Source organism: Hyla sarda, chromosome 3, assembly GCF_029499605.1.
Source record: "Hyla sarda isolate aHylSar1 chromosome 3, aHylSar1.hap1, whole genome shotgun sequence".
Lineage (NCBI taxonomy): Eukaryota > Metazoa > Chordata > Amphibia > Anura > Hylidae > Hyla > Hyla sarda.
The window spans coordinates 333,880,886-333,899,355 of NC_079191.1; the positions used below are offsets into that span (position 1 = coordinate 333,880,886).

The 18,470-nt window shown below is 39.4% G+C and overlaps 1 protein-coding gene across 7 annotated transcripts in view; it reads left to right on the forward strand.

Moving 5' to 3' along the window:
- PLEKHG1 (pleckstrin homology and RhoGEF domain containing G1) overlaps positions 1-18,470 on the forward strand; it is a 247,112-nt gene that overhangs the window by 53,953 nt on the left and 174,689 nt on the right. For 4 of the 7 annotated variants that reach the window (XM_056567337.1, XM_056567336.1, XM_056567340.1 and 1 more), the window contains one exon: positions 1,970-2,000. The exons of 2 other annotated variants lie outside the window; for them this stretch is intronic. In XM_056567337.1, coding sequence (XP_056423312.1) covers positions 1,976-2,000 — 25 coding nt within the window. In that variant the 5' untranslated portion in view covers positions 1,970-1,975. Of the gene's footprint in view, positions 1-1,969; positions 2,001-17,250; positions 17,706-18,470 lie in introns of those variants that run through there. One more of the 7 variants, XM_056567334.1, reaches the window with a different exon arrangement.

Consider the following 18,470-nt stretch of genomic DNA (forward strand, 5'->3'; position numbering starts at 1 on the left):
AACAAAATACCTTATTGGATCTCATATGTCCATTTAGCAGTAATACTGGCACTACAGCAGTATAAGAAGAATACAGTTAGGCTGGGTTCACATCATGTTTTATGCAATACAGGACCGCATACGGCTGGGGGGAGCTAAAACTGGGCGCTCCCGTATCCCTGCCATATGCAGCCCATATGTAATGTATTTCAATAAGCCGACCGGAGCGAAGTGCTGAATCTGGTTGGCTAATTTTTGTCCCGTATGCGGTTTTCCCACCGGACATAAAATCGTGGTGGACCTCGGTTTCAGGTCCGGTGGGGAAACTGCATATGGGCCAAAAATGAGCCGACCGGAGTCACTGCTTCACTTCGGTCGGCTCATTGAAATACATTACATACAGGCCGCATATGGCAGGGATAAGGGAGCACCCAGTTTTAGCTCCCCACAGCCATATGCAGTCCCGTATTGCATAAAACGTGATGTGAACCCAGCCTCACCGTGCAGTCAGACCCTTTTTTTTTTTTTTTACATTTTGTTATGGTGAGGCTTGGTGCTAAACAAAAAAAAAAAATCTGGATTTCCCCCCATCAGTCTGCACTTAATACCCCATAATGATAAAGTGTAAAACACATTTTAGATATTTTTTGCACATTTATTAAGAAGGAAAAACTTAAATTTTGCATGGACTCTGGGGCCTCCCATATCTCTTGATCATTTTTGAGATGTTTCTGCACCTTGATTGGAGACACCTGTGGTAAAGTCAGTTGATTGGACATAATCTGGAAAGACACAGCCCTGTCTATAAATGGTATCACAGCTGACAATGCATATGACAGCAAAAGCCAAGCCATGAGGAGGAAAGAACTGCCTAAAAAAGCTAAAAGACAGGATTGTGTGGAGGCACAGATCTGGCGAAGGGTAAAAAAACTTCTGCTGCACTAAAATTTTCCAAGAGTACAGTGGCCTCAATAATTCTTAAATGAAAGAAGATTGAAGCAATTAGAACCACCAAGTAGATAATCCAGGAAGAAGGACCTTGGGACCCAGAGGTCACTCTGGCTGAGCTCCAAAGTTCCTGTTTGCAGATGGAAGAAACTTCGATGAAACTAATATTGGACATTTTGACCTCAATTCTAGGCATTATGTCTGGAGGAAACCAGGATCTGCTCATCACTGGCCCAATACATGCCTACAATGAAGCATGGTGGTGGTAGCATCATGTTGTGGATGTGGATGTTTTTCAGTGGCTGGAACTGATCAGAAAGCTGAATATCGCAAAGTACAGAGATATTCTTAACCCCTTAAGGACTCAGGGTTTTTCCATGTCTGCACTTTCGTTCTTTCTTCCTCACCCACTAAAAACCATAGGCCGACATTTATCATTGTTTTTAGACAGTTTTTTTGTGTCTAGAAAAGGCGCAAAAAAGGAGCAAGCAGGGTTTTTTGCTCCTTTTTTTGCGCCTTTTGGTTTACACATTTCTGCTGATTTTGAGTTGCAATCCACTGATTTTGGCAACAGACATGATATGGAAGGGTTTTGTCAACTGCGACTTTTTGTGAAAAGCGCAAAAAAGGTGCAAAGCCACTGAAAAGTCTCTAAAACTCCACCAGCCCAGACTTGGCTTAGCTTTTTGGTGTAGGTGAAGACAGAAATTTCAGAAAATGTTACCTGCACAAAATGTATCAAATGCAAATTCATCAAATGCTATCAAATTTGGTGCTCCTACACATTACCAGCACACACAAAAAAAGGTGTAAAAATGCTTCCACTACAATGAAAAATGCCGGTCATAATAGTTTCAGTTTTCCACCAACAGACCTATGAGGGCTTGTTTTATGTGCTACCAGTTTTACTTTGTAATTACATCAGTCATTTCACCACAAAAACTATGGCGAAACAAAAAATTTAATTTTGTAATTTTTAGCGGCATCTGTTTCTACGCAGTGCACATTTCATTAAAATTTACACCTTATATTTTATCTGCAGGTTCATATGGTTACAAGGATACCCAATTTATGTGAGTTTTATTTTATTATACTACTTTAAAAAAAATTATAACTAAATGCACCAAAATTAGTATGTTAAAATTGTCATCTTCTGACCCCTATAACTTTTTTATTTTCCATATACGGGGATGTATGAGGGCTCATTTTTGCGCCGTGGTCTGTAGTTTTTATCGGTACCATTTTTGTTTTTATGGGACTTTTTGATCGCTTTTTATAAGACATTTTTAGGGTATACAAAATGACCAAAAAAACACAATTTTGGACTTTGGAATTGACTGTGTGGTTTAATTAACCACATATGTTTATTTTTTATGTTGACACATTTTTATATGAAATTTGGGAAAAGGGGGGGGGTGATTTCAACTTTTAGTAAGGAAGGGGTTAATTCACATTTATTAACTATTTTTTATTTTTTTTTACTTTTTTTACACAATTTTTCAGTCCCCATGGGGGACGATTACATTCAATCTTCTGATTGCATACACTGTTCAATGCCATGCCATAGCATTGCATTGATCAGTGTTATCAGCACTCTGCTGCTCCACCCTGCTGAGTAGGTATGGAGCAGAAGATCACCGATCAGACGGCGAGGAAGGCAGGTAGGACCCCCCCCCGTCTGCTCAGTTGTTTGGGACGCCGTAATTTTAACACGGCGGTCCCGAACAGCCTGACCAAGCTGCCGTTAAGGGTTTTACTTTCACTTTAGATGCGGGGAACAACTTTGCGTCCTTAAGGAGTTAATGACAACCTTATCCAGAGAGCAATCAAGCTCAGACTGAGCCAAGGTTTACCTTCAAAAAGGCAATGTTTTTTTTTAATGAAAAGTGGGGTAGGTAAATGTGTTTTTACTCTATTAATTCATATAGTAGAAACTGTGTACCTGCACCAAATTTATCATATGGTACAGGTCATGTGATGAATCTGGAGCTGATCACATTTCTTACATCAGTACTTAACTTTGTATGGACTTTTTGTGCGACTTTTTATCCCGTGCGACAATTATGCAACTTTTTAATAATTAGTGGTGATTAGCGCCCTTTTTCGTGGCTTGCGCCAAAGTATGCAACCTTTTAAATAAGTTGCAGTTTCATAAATCCCTGACCACTGCAAAAAAATTAACCAAAAAACATGTCTACCACTACAACAATCCAAAACACAGGTACATGAAAAGTCGCAGGAAAAGTCACAAAAAACACACTGCGCCAAAATATTGTAACAAATTCACCCAAGAAAACCAGGGTAAAATGCTTCATTAATACCCCCCAATGACCCTAAGTACACAGCCAATAGCACATACGAGTGGCTATGGGACAACTTTGTGAATGTCCTTGAGAGGCCCAGCCAGAGCCCTGATTTGATCCTAGTAAAATGTATCAGTGGAGACCTGAAAATGGCTTCCACCTACGGTCTCTAGCCTAGATTAAAGAGCTTTAGAGGAACCACAAAGAAGAATAGTAGAAAATCCCCAAAATCCAGTAGTGCAAACCTTGTGGCATTATACTTGAGAACACTGGGGGCTGTAACCCATTGCCAAAGGCGCTTCAATGAAGTACTGATTGAAGGGTTCAAAAACGTATGTCAATGCAATATTAGAATTTTTTCCTTTCAATAATTCAGCAAAGATTTCTAACATCCTGTTTTCATTTTGACATTTGGGTATTAAAGGGGTATTACTCAATTTATTTTTATTTGACTGTGCTACAGGGGCTGTAAAGTTAGTGTAATTCGTAATATAGTGTCTGTACCTGTGTTTGATGGTGGTCTCACAATTCTTATGTGATCGTTGTCCTGATATTCATTTTTAGCAGCATACAAAATGAGTGTTGTCCCAGTTTTTCCCAGGTTGCAGTGCAGCCCAAGACATTACGTTACATCAGGTTCAAGGGGTGCTATTTTTATGTACACCACCCCTTTGTAAGCAAATATATCAGCCAAATTATTAATAAGTAATCATAAAGCAATAGTGAGTACAGTTGGTTTTACATTGTATGAAAATGTAACAGGTGTTGCTGACTACTTCTCCTGGTAGATGTGCACTTTAGTGGAGTATTTTTTCACTGGCCACTTTTCATTCTTTTTAAATATTTAGACATTCTCGTGAATAAAAGATCACCTTGGATTGGTAGTTTACTAAGCAGATTCAATGCTCAATGAAAGGATTGTGATAATGGGCTTGAAAACCTACTCAGCCGTCTTGGTGTAATTTTAAGGACTGTGTTTGAATGAATGACCACATGGTAGAACTTTTGCAGCAATTGGACATTTGAAACATTTTAGAAATGCAGCTTTGTGTAGGGTCAAAAGATCCTGGGAAATGTGGAATTTAACTAGAACAATGCTTAAAAAAAACCTTTTTGTTGAAAAGTTGAAGGACTCTTCTCCCACATGTTCTTGAAAGTGTTGTTGGCATTTGGAGAACAGCAAAATCAATGCTTCTAGATGTAGTTGTGATACTAGCTATAGATGCAGTGTTTTATGTCATCTTCTAAGACATGTAAGATAGTATTTATATACATTTTTTTAAATAAATTTTGACTAACTTCTACCCTGCTTTTGCAATTATTCTCCTCTTGTGCACCCATGTATATGAGAGGCAATGGCACTGCATATATAAATGGGGAAGAAAAGCATCAAAATGTTATAATGGGTAGTAAGAAAAAAGACACATTATAGGTTCTTTTACACTTTTAAAGAACAATGTTAAAGGGGTTTATTCAGCTTAGAAAAATGTATCCCTTATCCAAAGGACCTCCCCACGATAGAACCCCCTGCGATCTCCTGCCCGGTGCCCCAGCTTTTCTCCTGTAAGGAGCAGGAGTTGGCACATCCCCCATGTATCCCTATAGGAGAGCAGTTCTCATAGAGATGCATAGAGGGGGTGTTGACCACAGCTGGTGCAGTGATCGACACAGCTCCGTGCAGGAGATTGCGGAAGGTCCCAGCAGTCAGACCCCCCACATTCTGACACTTATCTCCTATCCTTTGGATAGGGGGATACATTTTTCCAAGTTGGATTTCTCCGTTAAAGGCGTGTTCTACATCCTATTTTTATATATAATTCTGGCTGCAGCAGTGTCCTGTCTTGGCTAGTGATAGGCTGAGCTGGCAAGTCCTGCACCAAGCAATTGTCTTGGAAGCAGAAAGAAAACAGAAGACTGGCAGAACGAACACAGCCAAACAAGAGCTACAAGGAACAAGCGGGGGATCCAGGTTAGGTGAGTATAAAAAAATATTCACCTAGCCTGGATCCCCCGCTTGCTCCTTGTAGCTCTTGTTTGGCTGTGTCCGTTCTGCCAGTCTTCTGTTTTCTTTCTGCTTCCAAGACAATTGCTTGGTTTTAGAACTAAAAAAAAGTTCTATTTTTTTCTAATCTCCAGAACAATATTCAAGCGCCAGAATACCCTTTTAAGTCTAATAGTGTAGCACTATATGGACACAATTATGAGCATCAATAAGTAGAAGAATTTGAACACTGAAGCAGAATTACATTTTAATACCAGATGACAAAGTATAGGTAAGTTCTGCCTAAACACACATTATCACAATGTTCAATAAAACTTAAATAAAGCACTATATTGTACAATTCTGAATCCTATTCTCCAAGGCAATAATGGTTACATCTAATAAATAGGAATAAAAGCAAAGCTGTGATGAGTCAAATTCAATGGTCTTACAAAGGGAGAAGTGAATAGAGCAGGACTCAAAAATAAGGGAGCGCTCCATTCTCCCCTCCTGAAATCATAGGCTGACATCTTCTTTCATGTGGACTCTGTTTCCAGCATAATTGTCTGTCTTTTATTTAAACACCCAAACAGTCCATAGCCATTAGCTTTGTTTCCTTTATTAATAGCCAGTGCACCGAGCATTTGAAGCCAGGGAAATCATGCTAACTATCTGTCAGCTGCACAAGAGAGAGGGGAACCGGGCCAATATTATCAATGCACTTGAAATAGGATTGTCATTAATACCTTTTGTAAAGCAGCTTCACAATTCAGAAGCAGCCAACCTTGTCTGTGGATAAAAATGGGCACCTGATTCAATTGGAAGGAAAGTTAATTATGTTAAAGGAGCAATGAAGTGGGCCCGCAGGTGACTTGGGTCACATTCAGATACTGTGTAAAACCAGTTGTGATCTCAATATATCATTAACATTGCAATGAGGCTCTCTCCCGTACATATCATAACAGTATGAGTTTATCTTTTATTTTTTCCATTACACAAAGACACCCGGAACAAGACAGTAGAAAAAACAGAGGGTATTAGCACAATGGCTCAGTGGTTAGCACTGGGGCCAAGGGTTTTAATGAGACCAGGGCAAGGTAACATCTGTTTTGGAGTCTTTATGTTTTCTCAGTATTCATAGGAGTTTATTCTGAATACTCCCTTTTCCTCTGTGCTTAAAGGGAATGTGTCAACTAGATTAGAGGCAGATACTGAAATGTTCACTTTTTTATATCTGCTTTTGTTTTCTAATTTAAAAGTCTTTCATTAAATTTTTAGTACATTATTATAGGAGCAACCATTTTTTCTGAATGTTCTGTACACCACTGAAATGTCAGAGAGGGCCCATTTGACTGCAATGGAAGCGTTTTCTAGGCATGCTCTGTGACCTGTGCAGAGGTTAGTGTGTGTGGTGCAGCGGGAAGGCTGGGCTGATCAAAACGTACCTATATACTGTTTCTTTCCTCGACTATAACCCTGCCTATGATGATAGGGAGGAAACTCCAGAAAAGCTTTCGCCATAGCACATGAAGTCTCAGCATAGTTTTAGGCAGAATCAAAACTGAAAGGTTTCTGGATTTTATTATATAGGCAGTAAAATGAAAAATTGAAAAAAACATTCACAAAGATTCTTAAAAACTATGTTTAGCATATATTAAACTTAATCTAAACAATAAGTAATTTTCTAATGGCACTTTATGTTGTATGGCTTTAATGGTCGTAGCATGTGAACATTATTCACCTCCTCATATTTAGAGTTTTTATAGTAACCACCTTTTGCTTTGCACCTTTGGCATTCTCTCCAACTGTGTGAAGTATCTACCTGGGATGTTTCCCTGACACTGATTTTCTTTACTTTGCAGTTCAAGGTGTCCCAGTCCATGTTTATTCGGTTTAGGAGAGAAGACTTTGGATGCATGGGCATCGCTCTCATTCCCTCAAAGCAGCCCTTTATGCCATAACACCACTTGCTTTCTGGTAGAAAACACACATCCAGACATCACTCTTATGCCGCCCAAACCACATGTCATCGGGGTAGTCAGAGGGGGCTTCTCTTTGTCCCTCCAGCCTTGATTGATAGACATCTCCCTGTTTGGGTTAAGAGAGAAATCTAAATATCAAGGCTGGTGGGGCAGGCATAAGGCACTGGGGGCTTTCCTGATGATCTAAAGTTTGGGCAGCATGAAAATGATGACAGGTTCTCTTTAAACCATGTATGTGTTTGTTTTTAACAATAGATATAGTTGTCTCATCACAAATTACCCTTGTAATATGATCAGCTGACTGCTATGGTCATGCATTCTGAGATATAGCAAACAAGTGACTTTTCCAGGGGGGGATTGAACCAGCTATATATTTTCCCTGCATGGTTATTAAAAGCCATCCCTCTCTATGACTTCCATATAATCTAATAGAAAGTAGAAAATGATCCCCTTGAAATAAACTATTTAAACATGGGATGGAAATTTTTTTTTATATAGTAAGAAAACTTTATTTTAGGCGTCTTAATGAAGTGGTAGACCTCTAAATGTTGCCTTCCTTCCAGCTTGGTTAATATATATTGAATGTATAATCCCTGCATACTGTATCACTGGTTAACAATGCTGTGCGCTTCTTATCAATAAGTTATGAACAGTTGACTGTTCCTTCTTTTTGGAAGAATTCCTAAAAATGTTGCTGGACAAGTTTAGTAATTGCATGATATCATAGGGCTTGGTTAATGTAAAAGGTTATGTACTGTATATTCTGTATCTTGTTATGTTTTCTTATTCTCTACGTAGAGCTAAAACCTCATGTCCCATAGTTTAGTCTGCACGCACCTGTAGAAAACAATCATTTACATTGACAACCCGGTTTCTGATCCCATCGGCAAGATAAATGTTTACTGAAATACAACGTTGTTTGGTTTTGTGGTGGAAACAATAACATGCTCTTTATTCCTACATAAAGCTAGTAAAGAACAAAGGGCTTTGTAATTTAAAGCTAAACGTATAAATACTGACTATGTACACAAAGGCAGTTGCACCAGTAGATAGTTATGAAAATCTCTAGCAGAATAAACCATAGAAAAATAGATTTTCATGTTTTTTCGTTTTTTTTCCTGCTTTTAAGTAATATGATCACTATTTTAACTTAATTTCCAAGTTTCTACATTGCATTAGTGGTCTACTGGTTGTCTTTGGAACTAGTTGTCAATCTTGTCATTAGACAGCATAGCTGAGCTACTGTAATGCAGTTAGTTTTTACTACATCAAACCTTAAAGGGGTAATCCACTGGAAAACTTTTTTTTTTTCTTTTTGAATTTCCTTTGTCTGATCACAGTGCTCTCTGCTGACACCTCTGTCCATTTTAGGAACTGTCCAGAGCAGGATAGGTTTTCTATGGAAATTTGCTCCTACTCTGGACAGTTCCTAAAAAGGACAGGGGTGTCAACAGAGAGCACTGTGGTCAGACAGAAAGGAAATTCAAAAAGAAAAGAACTTCCTGTGGATCATACAGCAGCTGATAAGTACTGGAAGGATTAAGATTTTTTGATAGAAGTAATTTACATATCTGTTCAACTTTCTGGCACCAAGTGGAGTACCCCTTTAATACAATTCCTGGTATAATGGCTTAATATCCCAGAATATGTTAGGTCTTTACCTTATTGCTTGAGTATCACTTTCTCTATGAAAACTACATCTAGTCTGTTTAATGCCTATATTGGCTGCCAGTATTGACCCTGCTTTTCACCTGACTGTGTCTAATGTCTTACTATTTGGATTGTCCCTCTTCCAACTATTTCCTGATTTTATTCCTACTTTTGTTTAATCCTTCTGGATTGTTACTCTAGTTGTGACCCATTAATCCATCTGACTAATCTCTAGCCCTGTTATTGCTACTGTGTCCTGCCACCAACTAGTGACAAGTCTGAAGACTGTGAGCCGAAGATGACTTAAATGGGCACTGTCATTAAATTTTTTTTTGCTATTGCACTCCTTATGGTAAATAAAAAATCTTTCTACTGTACTTTGTTTAAAAAAATGAAGTTTTCTATGTTTTATTTGTGTTAAAAAAAAAAAAAGCTGCCATTAGGTGTCTCCCTACTTCTCCAGAACACATTTCTGCCCATCTCTTGCACAAACTTTGAACTCCTGCTGACATGGCAGAAGTTCACAATCAGGAAATGCCGTCTGGAGTGCTGAATGGTGTTTGTGCAGCCATAGCCAATCATAGCTCACCTCACACTGAGCAGCTCTGGGCTGTGTAGCAGAGTGAGGGAAGATGTTGAATATCCAAGAGAAATACAGCTCACTCCTGCTATGCGCACACCTGTGTCATGGACCCGCCGGCACCGCCCCGGCTTCTACAGCAGATCCAACACAAAGAATGTCCAGCACCAAGTATGCGGATAAAATCTTTTCGTTTATTGAATTTCACAGGACAAACAGGTACAATTAGTCTTTCTGAGGCGTTTCGCGCTTAGATGCACTTAGTCATAGAATTCTATGACTAAGCGCATCTAAGCACGAAACGCGTCAGAAGACTAATTGTACCTGTTTGTCCTGTGAAATTCAATAAACGAAAAGATTTTATCCGCATACTTGGTGCTGGACATTCGTTTGTGAGGGAAGATGTTCTCCCCTATATGGCTTCAGATGATGTCACGCCTGCTGGGTAATGTCCCTTTCTCAGTCTGTGAATCTGACTGAGACTGAGCAGAAAATACAGAGGAATATCTGTGGTTTATAATGATGGGGGCAGTGAATTGGGAGAATTATAAAATTTAACAAGATCAGGAGAGGTACTCTGGTACTGTCCCTGATGAAGAACAAGAGGATCCCTTAGACTCTACCCCTGACTTTAGTCACTGGCAGTTTATCAGATCATTGCATTTGTTTATTTAATTAATTTAAACTATAAGTAACAGAGCTTTAGAATTTTTACTCTTGGCTTTGTTCACACATAAATCACAGCAATATTGTGGCATTACTGCAACTAACAAGGGAATAATTACAGATGTCTTTCAGCTGTGGCAAGCATGATGATGACCATGTTGAAATTCCTCATATTGTCATAAAAATGTTTTGCCAGTAAAGAAACTCTAATACTGCCTCAATTTTACCACGAGTTCTAGGTGACCCAATGTCTCCATGAAGCCCTAGCTAGCCCTTTCATACTACAAGTGGCATATGACTTCAACCAGTATCATGATTCTTATATTAGAGCGGGTAGTTATAGAAGTATTTACCTGTTATTGCTATCACTCTATGCTTTGTTTTTTAAATCAGATTAAGGTTGTGTACAGTATTTTGAATTTACAATTGTCTATTGGCAATAGAAAGTCCAATGGATATGCATTTGGTCAGCAGGGATTCAAGAGCAAAGAGTATGTTACTTGTCTAAAAGGCAGGACAGCTGGCGTTCCCAGTGAAGAAAAATTATCTGCTAAGGGTGGATATTTATTGAACAGTGATTTCAGTGTGTGGTGACCTTGTAAAATAGCAAAAATGACTTTGAAAAGATCAGTATGAAACATAAAACTTGACAAACTATTGGCTAACACACAATAAGAGCTACACAATATTACTAGTATTTAGCAAACACAGGAGACAGGCAGAGATACAGTTGTAATATATGTCTACAAAAGTTTATAATTTTACATAGAAAAAATATGACTATTTGACTATTGTTTTCAGCTTTTGTGTGTTTCAGATATTATTGTAAGACATATTATTGTAAGAACCCGAAGGTTCTCTGGATGGTCAGCTGACCTCGTTGGCTTTTCACCTGTGTAGCTCCCTATTTAAACCCTCAGTATTCATCCAGGCTCAATCTCCTAGCTAGCGTGTATATTGTATCTTGTATTTCTGGCATATCTGACCTATTGGCTCCGCTCTCTGACACTTCTCCTGTTTCTGTGATCTCTTGTTACTGACTCGGCTTGTGGACTGGGACATATTGTGTGTGTGTGTGTGTTAAGTTATTATTTCTGTTAGTCTGTGTGCTCCCTTACAGTATCCTGACTTTCACTGTATTATAGTTTGTTTTGTTGACCCTTACTTCCCTCACTTATTTTAGGAAGGGTCCGTCAAATTGGTTGTCGATTAGTGCCTATTAGCTGCCTATTAGTGTTGAGCATGAATATTCAAAATGCTAATTTTTTCCGCGAATATCAGCACTTCGCGATTTTGCGAATATTTTGAATATAGCGATATATATTTGTAATAATGAATATTAGTTTTTTTTTATTTTCTTCACAGTACACATCACAACAATGATGTATACTGTGTAAAAAAAAAATAGTGATCATCCCTCCCTGATTCTAGCTTGTGGTCTATACGAATTTTCAGATGGAAGAAAAGGGAATGAACATAGCGAATATGCGAATTTCACGAATATAGGATGAATATTCGTCATTATATTCGCAAAATATTGCAAATTCGAATATGGCCCCTGCCACTCATCACTACTGCCTAGGGCGGATAGGTGAGTAGGCAGGGAAAGGGGGAGTGGGCAAGAATTGTGTTGCACCCCTTCCCTGACCATATGTGACAATTATATTTAAGTTGAACCTTTGTTCAAATGTAGTTATATTGCAGTATCCTTTGCTGTGATTGTACCCATACCAAGAGCCATATTTACCAATAGGCACCTGTCGGCCCATGCCTAGGGTGGCAGTGTTGAGGGTGGCAGCACTGAAGTGTGTAAAAAAAATGATAAATCCTTTCAGCGTAGCTGCTGCCTCCATGCTGTGGCCTAGAGTAATGATGAAATTTCCCCTTTGGTAAAATTCACATGGGTCAGAAAGGCTGAGAAATTTACCTGCCCATTTGCAGCCCCCCTATATATTGTGGATTTGTGATTGGAATCCCCCTAATGGGGGTATTTAGTCCCAGCCAATAAAAAGTACAACTTAAATATCATATTATTTAGTCCCAGTGCTGATGGCAGCATGAGCTGTAAATATGGCCCTGCCCATACCCAATACAACCACTATAAGCAGTGACTTCACTCACTTCCATATATGATACTGTCAAGTATCATAGAAACTATATACCCAGGAGGGCAACAATGTTGCTTGCGAGTCAGATACAGACCTTTTACATTTGGCTTCTGACTACCCAACTTCTTGCCAGGCAAGTGTCCAGGATTCAAGAAAACGGTAGTTATTCTGGTCTAATCTTACAAGATTCTGAGCACAGAGATTGGAACAGGAAGAGACGGCTACATTTACATGGCAGCTGATAGGCTACTTCTATATAAGCTCCAGTTAGATGAGTATAAAGCAATGCAAGATTATACGGCAGGGGAAATGGACAGTGGTTAGAGTCTTTATGTATGTACTGCTACAACTAGTACATATGTATGGATATTGTTATAGTCATACTTTGTGAATGTTGCTATGGTTGAAGCTATCAAGGTAAGTGTTATGTGTCTGGCATGATATAATGGGTAACTGCTTATGATGGGCACAACGGTTTAGACAATTTTGTGTGAATGTTATTAATGTGACGGCACAACTGTACTGGGCCCGCTGTTGTTTAATTTATTTATTAATGATATAGAGGATGGTATTAACAGCTCTGTTTCTATCTTTGCAGATGACACCAAGCTTTGTAGCACAGTACAGTCTATAGAGGATGTGCATAAGTTACAGGATGACTTGGATAGACTAAGTGTCTGGGCATCCACTTGGCAAATGAGGTTCAATGTGGATAAATGTAAAGTTATGCATCTGGGTACTAATAACCTGCATGCATCGTATGTCTTAGGGGGGATTAAACTGGCAGAGTCACTGGTAGAGAAGGATCTGGGTGTACTTGTAGATCACAGACTACAGAATAGCATGCAATGTCAGGCTGCTGCTTCCAAAGCCGGCAGGATATTGTCATGTATCAAAAGAGGCATGGACTCAAGGGACAGGGACATAATACTCCCCCTTTATAAAGCATTGGTACGGCCTTACCTGGAATATGCTGTTCAGTTTTGGGCACCTGTCCATAAAAGGGACACTGCGGAGTTGGAAAGGGTGCAGAGACGCGCGACTAAACTAATATGGGGAATGGAACATCTTAGCTATGAGGAGCGATTAAAGGAGTTACAATTGTTTAGTCTTGAGAAGAGACGTTTAAGGGGGGATATGATAAACGTATATAAGTATATTAATGGCCCATACAAAAAATATGGAGAAAAACTGTTCCAGGTTAAACCCCCCCAAAGGACGAGGGGGCACTCCCTCCGTCTGGAGAAGAAAAAGTTTAGTCTCAAGGGGCGACACGCCTTCTTTACCGTGAGGACTGTGAATTTATGGAACGGTCTACCTCAGGAACTGGTCACAGCAGGAACAATTAACAGCTTTAAAACAGGATTAGATACATTCCTGGAACAAAATAAGATTAATGCTTATGAAGAAATATAAAATCTCATCCCTTCCCCAATATCGCGCCACACCCCTACCCCTTAATTCCCTGGTTGAACTTGATGGACATATGTCTTTTTTCGACCGTACTAACTATGTAACTATGTAACTATGTAACTGTTTGGCTTACCCTTCCTCCCGGATATGGTCCGGTATCTGAGCTTCTTTTTCTGCATTGAGAACTAATATTTTACAGCAATTTAGCGTCCCTCTTTTTGGACACTAAGATTCAGAGCCTGGTAACTGGTGGCACGTTCTAAATTTGATCCCCCCCCGCACAGTTCCACGGCCGCAGCGGAAATCCCCCCCCCATCGCACCCAACCCCCCTGCCCTCCTCCATAAAACCACTGCCGCACTACCCGATCCCTTACAACTCCCTATGAGATGTCCCTATACAATTCCCTACCTATAAGATGACCGTAGCAGCAGCACTGCGTGTATGTCAGGAGGCGGGGCCAGCACGCGAGGCTAGGCAGCCAATGCGCTCAAGCCCTCGCTTTCACAGCGCTCGCTCCCACCGGTCTTATTGACAGGCAGGGAGCGAGCACTGGCTGAATGAATTAAGATGCCAGCCTGCAGCCGGCCACTAGGAGGGAGACCCCTAGTGGCCGGTTTTCAAATGTAAATTAAACCACTTTAATAAAAAAAAATTAAATGAAACTATATTAGAGATATGTTGTAGTACATAAGTACTACAACATATTAAAAAAAAAATGACAGTGCCCATTTAAGCAATAGCTTAGAACAATGTTCTCCAACCTGTGTCCTTCCAGATAAGGCAAAACTACAAATCTCAGCATTCCCAGACATCATTCAACATGGGCTAATATATTCAAGGTAGTTTGGGCATGTTGGGAGTTGTAGTTTGGCAACATCAGGAGGGCTATAGTTTGGGGACCACTGACCTAGAACATGATTAATGATTTGTAATCTTGTAAGATATATTTTTACTTTTGCCCACCAGGAATAGTGCGTCTTCTGAGTTTGGATTCCTTTGGATTATCCTTCTGTATAAGACAGAGATGCATATTGGTCAACATGTGAAGTCATAAATAAAGTCAAGAAACAGTCAAGAAGAAAATATGCAAGGCCTAAGGGTAGAGCATGGCACACAGATTCAACAAACTCCATAGTGTTTGATGCATCAACCCTCAGGCCTTACACTAGATCTAACATAGGTCTAACATCAGTTTTGCTTAGTTTTCCTTTAAGCCAAGAATATTCATTTAAAATACCTTACATTGCCCATAATTTGTAGACTTTTATACTACATAGGAATCTTTTACTGAAAATTAACCAAAACTTTCCAGTATCAACTCATAATGTCATAAACTAAAACATATAAAATATCCAGGTGTATGTAGTGTGTGTCGTAAGCCTTACAAAAATATGGAAAATAAAAGGCCAATATTTCGAAAGATAACTTCAGACTAAATATGTTTCCATCATAATTTTTTCATAAATTGCCTTCACTTTGTCCCTCCTGAGCACAAGTTATGCGCTCATCTCTATACTATGTTACAACAAGTCCTTTGGAACTAAGTCAGAAATGACAGACTTTGGGAAAATAGATCGAAGACTGAATATGCAAAAAAAAAAAAATAAACTCTTATACCTTCAATAACACATTTCATGGAATCAAACAATAAGGGTGAATTTGCATGCAACAGATTGTGTTGTGGAAATGTCTTCAACTGAAAAATCTGTTCCATTCATCTGAATCAGTGTTGTTTTGGCAGCAAGAACATTGAATCCTGTAATTCTGCACACTAAATCAGCCTGAGGAATGCAGCCGCCACCGACCCGGCACTGCGCCTTCACCATTGACGGCTATGCAGTGCTCGCGGAATTCCGCACAAAGAATGAACATGTTCATTCTCTGTGCGGAACAATTTCAGTGGCAGAATTGAAATTGAAATTGCTCAAGGTGAACGGGTTAAAGTTAAAGGGGTATTCCAGGAAAAAACTTTTTTTTAATATATCAACTGGCTCCAGAAAGTTAAACAGATTTGTAAATTACTTCTATTAAAAAATCTTAATCCTTTCAATAATTATCAGCTGCTGAAGTTGAGTTGTTGTTTTTTGTCTGGCAACAGTGCTCTCTGCTGACATCTCTGCTTGTCTCGGGAACTGCACAGAGTAGAAGAGGTTTGCTATGGGGATTTGCTTCTAAACTGGGTGCTTCCCGAGACACGTGTCATCAGAGAGCACTTCGACAGAAAAGAACAACTCAACTTCAGCCGCTCTTAAGTACTGAAAGATTAAGATTTTTTAATAGAAGTAATTTACAAATCTGTTTAACTTTCTGGAGCCAGTTGATATTTAAAAAAAGTTTTTTCCTGGAATACCCCTTTAAAGTTCACCGCAATGTTGAAGTTCACCGCGTGGAATTCCGCTAGTGGAATTCTGCACGTGGAATTCCACGGGAATTACGTAATGTGAACAGACCTTAAAGGGACAAAAAAAATCTGCAACAAAATCTGCAGTGTGTGAATCTGCTCTTAAAGGGGTACTCCACTGGCCAGCGTTCTGAAGATTTAGTTCAGAATGCTGTACACGCGCTGCGGGGGTCGGCCACACCCCCTCATGACGTCAAGCCCCACCCCCTCAATCCCAGTCTGGAGGAGAAAATCCCCATAGCAAACCTATCCTTTTCTGGACAGTTCGTGACATGGACAGTGGTGTCAGCAGAGAGCACCGTGGTCAGACTGAAAAAAATAAAATAAAAGAAATAAACTTCCTGTGAATCATACAGGAGCTGATAAGTACTGGAATGATTAAGATTTTTAAATAGAAGTAAGTTACACATCTGTTTAACTTTCTGGCACAAGTTGATTTAAATAAAAATGTTTTCCAGTGGAGTACCCCTTTAAATTACAATGGGCATAAACAGAATTTGTGTTCAGGCTCCATACATGTACTAGTAACAGGAAAGATTGCCTACATACCTATACAAGATCTTACCTTACCCTAGCATAGCGGTCTGAGCTGTGCCATAACCGCGCAATGAGGGCACGCCTATAGAGGGCATGCACTATAGTGAAGGAATAAAATAAGGGCGGGTTGGGAGGGTTGCACAAACGACACGTGCTCCGCCCCTGTAGGAGAGGGGAGAGTTATATACACACGCCCCCACCTGTTCCCAATAAGCCCCACCTGGAAGTGCAGGGAGCGATAATTACTTCCGCCCCTCTCACAAATACAGCCCTGCGGGCTTTAAACGTAGCGGTGTCAAATATTTGATTATTTGGTTTCACACTGGTGTATTGCGGATACATCAAACCCGCAATCAAGCTAAAAAAATATGTCCATAACCCATGGATATTCCATCTAAATAAAGATAAGAAAATCCTTTAAAAGGATCAGTTGAAAACATCCAACCTGGCAGAAAAGATTTTACCATATCTACAGTAGTTCCATAGAACATGCCTTTTTATAAGTTTCACTATAGAGGGAGATTTATCAAAACCTGTGCAGAGGCAAAGTTGCCCAGTTGCCCATAGCAACCAATCAGATCGCTTCTTTCATTTTTCACAGGCCTTTTTAGGAATGTAAGAAGCAAGCTGATTGGTTGCTATGGGCAACTGGGCCACTGGGCAACTTTGACTCTGCACAGGTTTTGATAAATCCATATGCTTTAGATTTTTCCATCTCTTAAAGGGTGTAAACAATTACATTGAAACCCTCTCCGAAACTTATACCACCTCCTCGAGAAGACCACCCGCTTACCCAGACCAGATTTCACGCTGCAGATTTTCAGTCTATCATACATTATGCAAATAATACGTTTTCTCTGAGAAGACCCCCCCCCATCAAAAAACATTTTTCAATGCAATTGGGTGGTCTTCTCAAAGAGGTTTCACTGTGTCAGTAACCCTTAATTATCTGAACTGTGAATTATTTATTCCACACAAGCAAGGACTACTATTTTATGGCTTTACAGAAGAGGAGACGTCCGGCATCTTACACACACACTAGTGAAGAATTATTTACATAGCAAAGATTTTATGGACATAAAACTGTACTGAGAAAATCCAGGATGACAGCTGCAGAAAGTGTGGAAAATGACATTAACTTGATCCATGACATTGGTTTGTTGATGAGCTTTGCCCTTAATTTAGTTTCTGCTCCGCATAAATAATAAGAGCTTTAATAATAATAAATGCCTTTTATACTAGGTAAAGCCTAGCATGGAGACTGTATTGCAATACAGAAGTGCCTATGGCTGCGTATTATGGATAGTGTTGAGCGGCATAGGCCATATTCGAATTCGCGAATATTCGCGAATATATGGATGAATATTCGGCATATATTCGCGAATATTCGCATATTCCCGTTTTATTTTCGCATATGCGGAAATTCGCGTATGCGAAAATTAACATAAGTGAATATTGGCATATACAAAATTAACGCGTACATAAATTCGCATATGCGAAAATTTGCATGTACTAATCTTCGCATATGCGAATTTTCGTTCGCCAGTCTCACACAGTAGTATTACAGCCTTCTTTACACCACACAAGCTGGAAACAGAGAGGGGTGATCACTGTGATGTGTACTGTGAAGAAAAAAATAATAAAAAAAAAAAAAAAAAAAGCGAATATTCGTAATTACGAATATATAGCGCTATATTCGCGAAATTCGCAAATTCGCGAATAATATTCGAATTGCGAATATTCGCGAGCAACACTAATTATGGACCGCTTTGTTCTCTATGTACCACAGTATGGTGCCTAGTGTAGTAACATATTTTCTCATAAATGTATTATATCTAGGAGGTAATATCTGCATAATATATCATGTGAGAGAGAAAGATACAATTTTTTCACTAATCCGTAATACGGACATTTAAATTT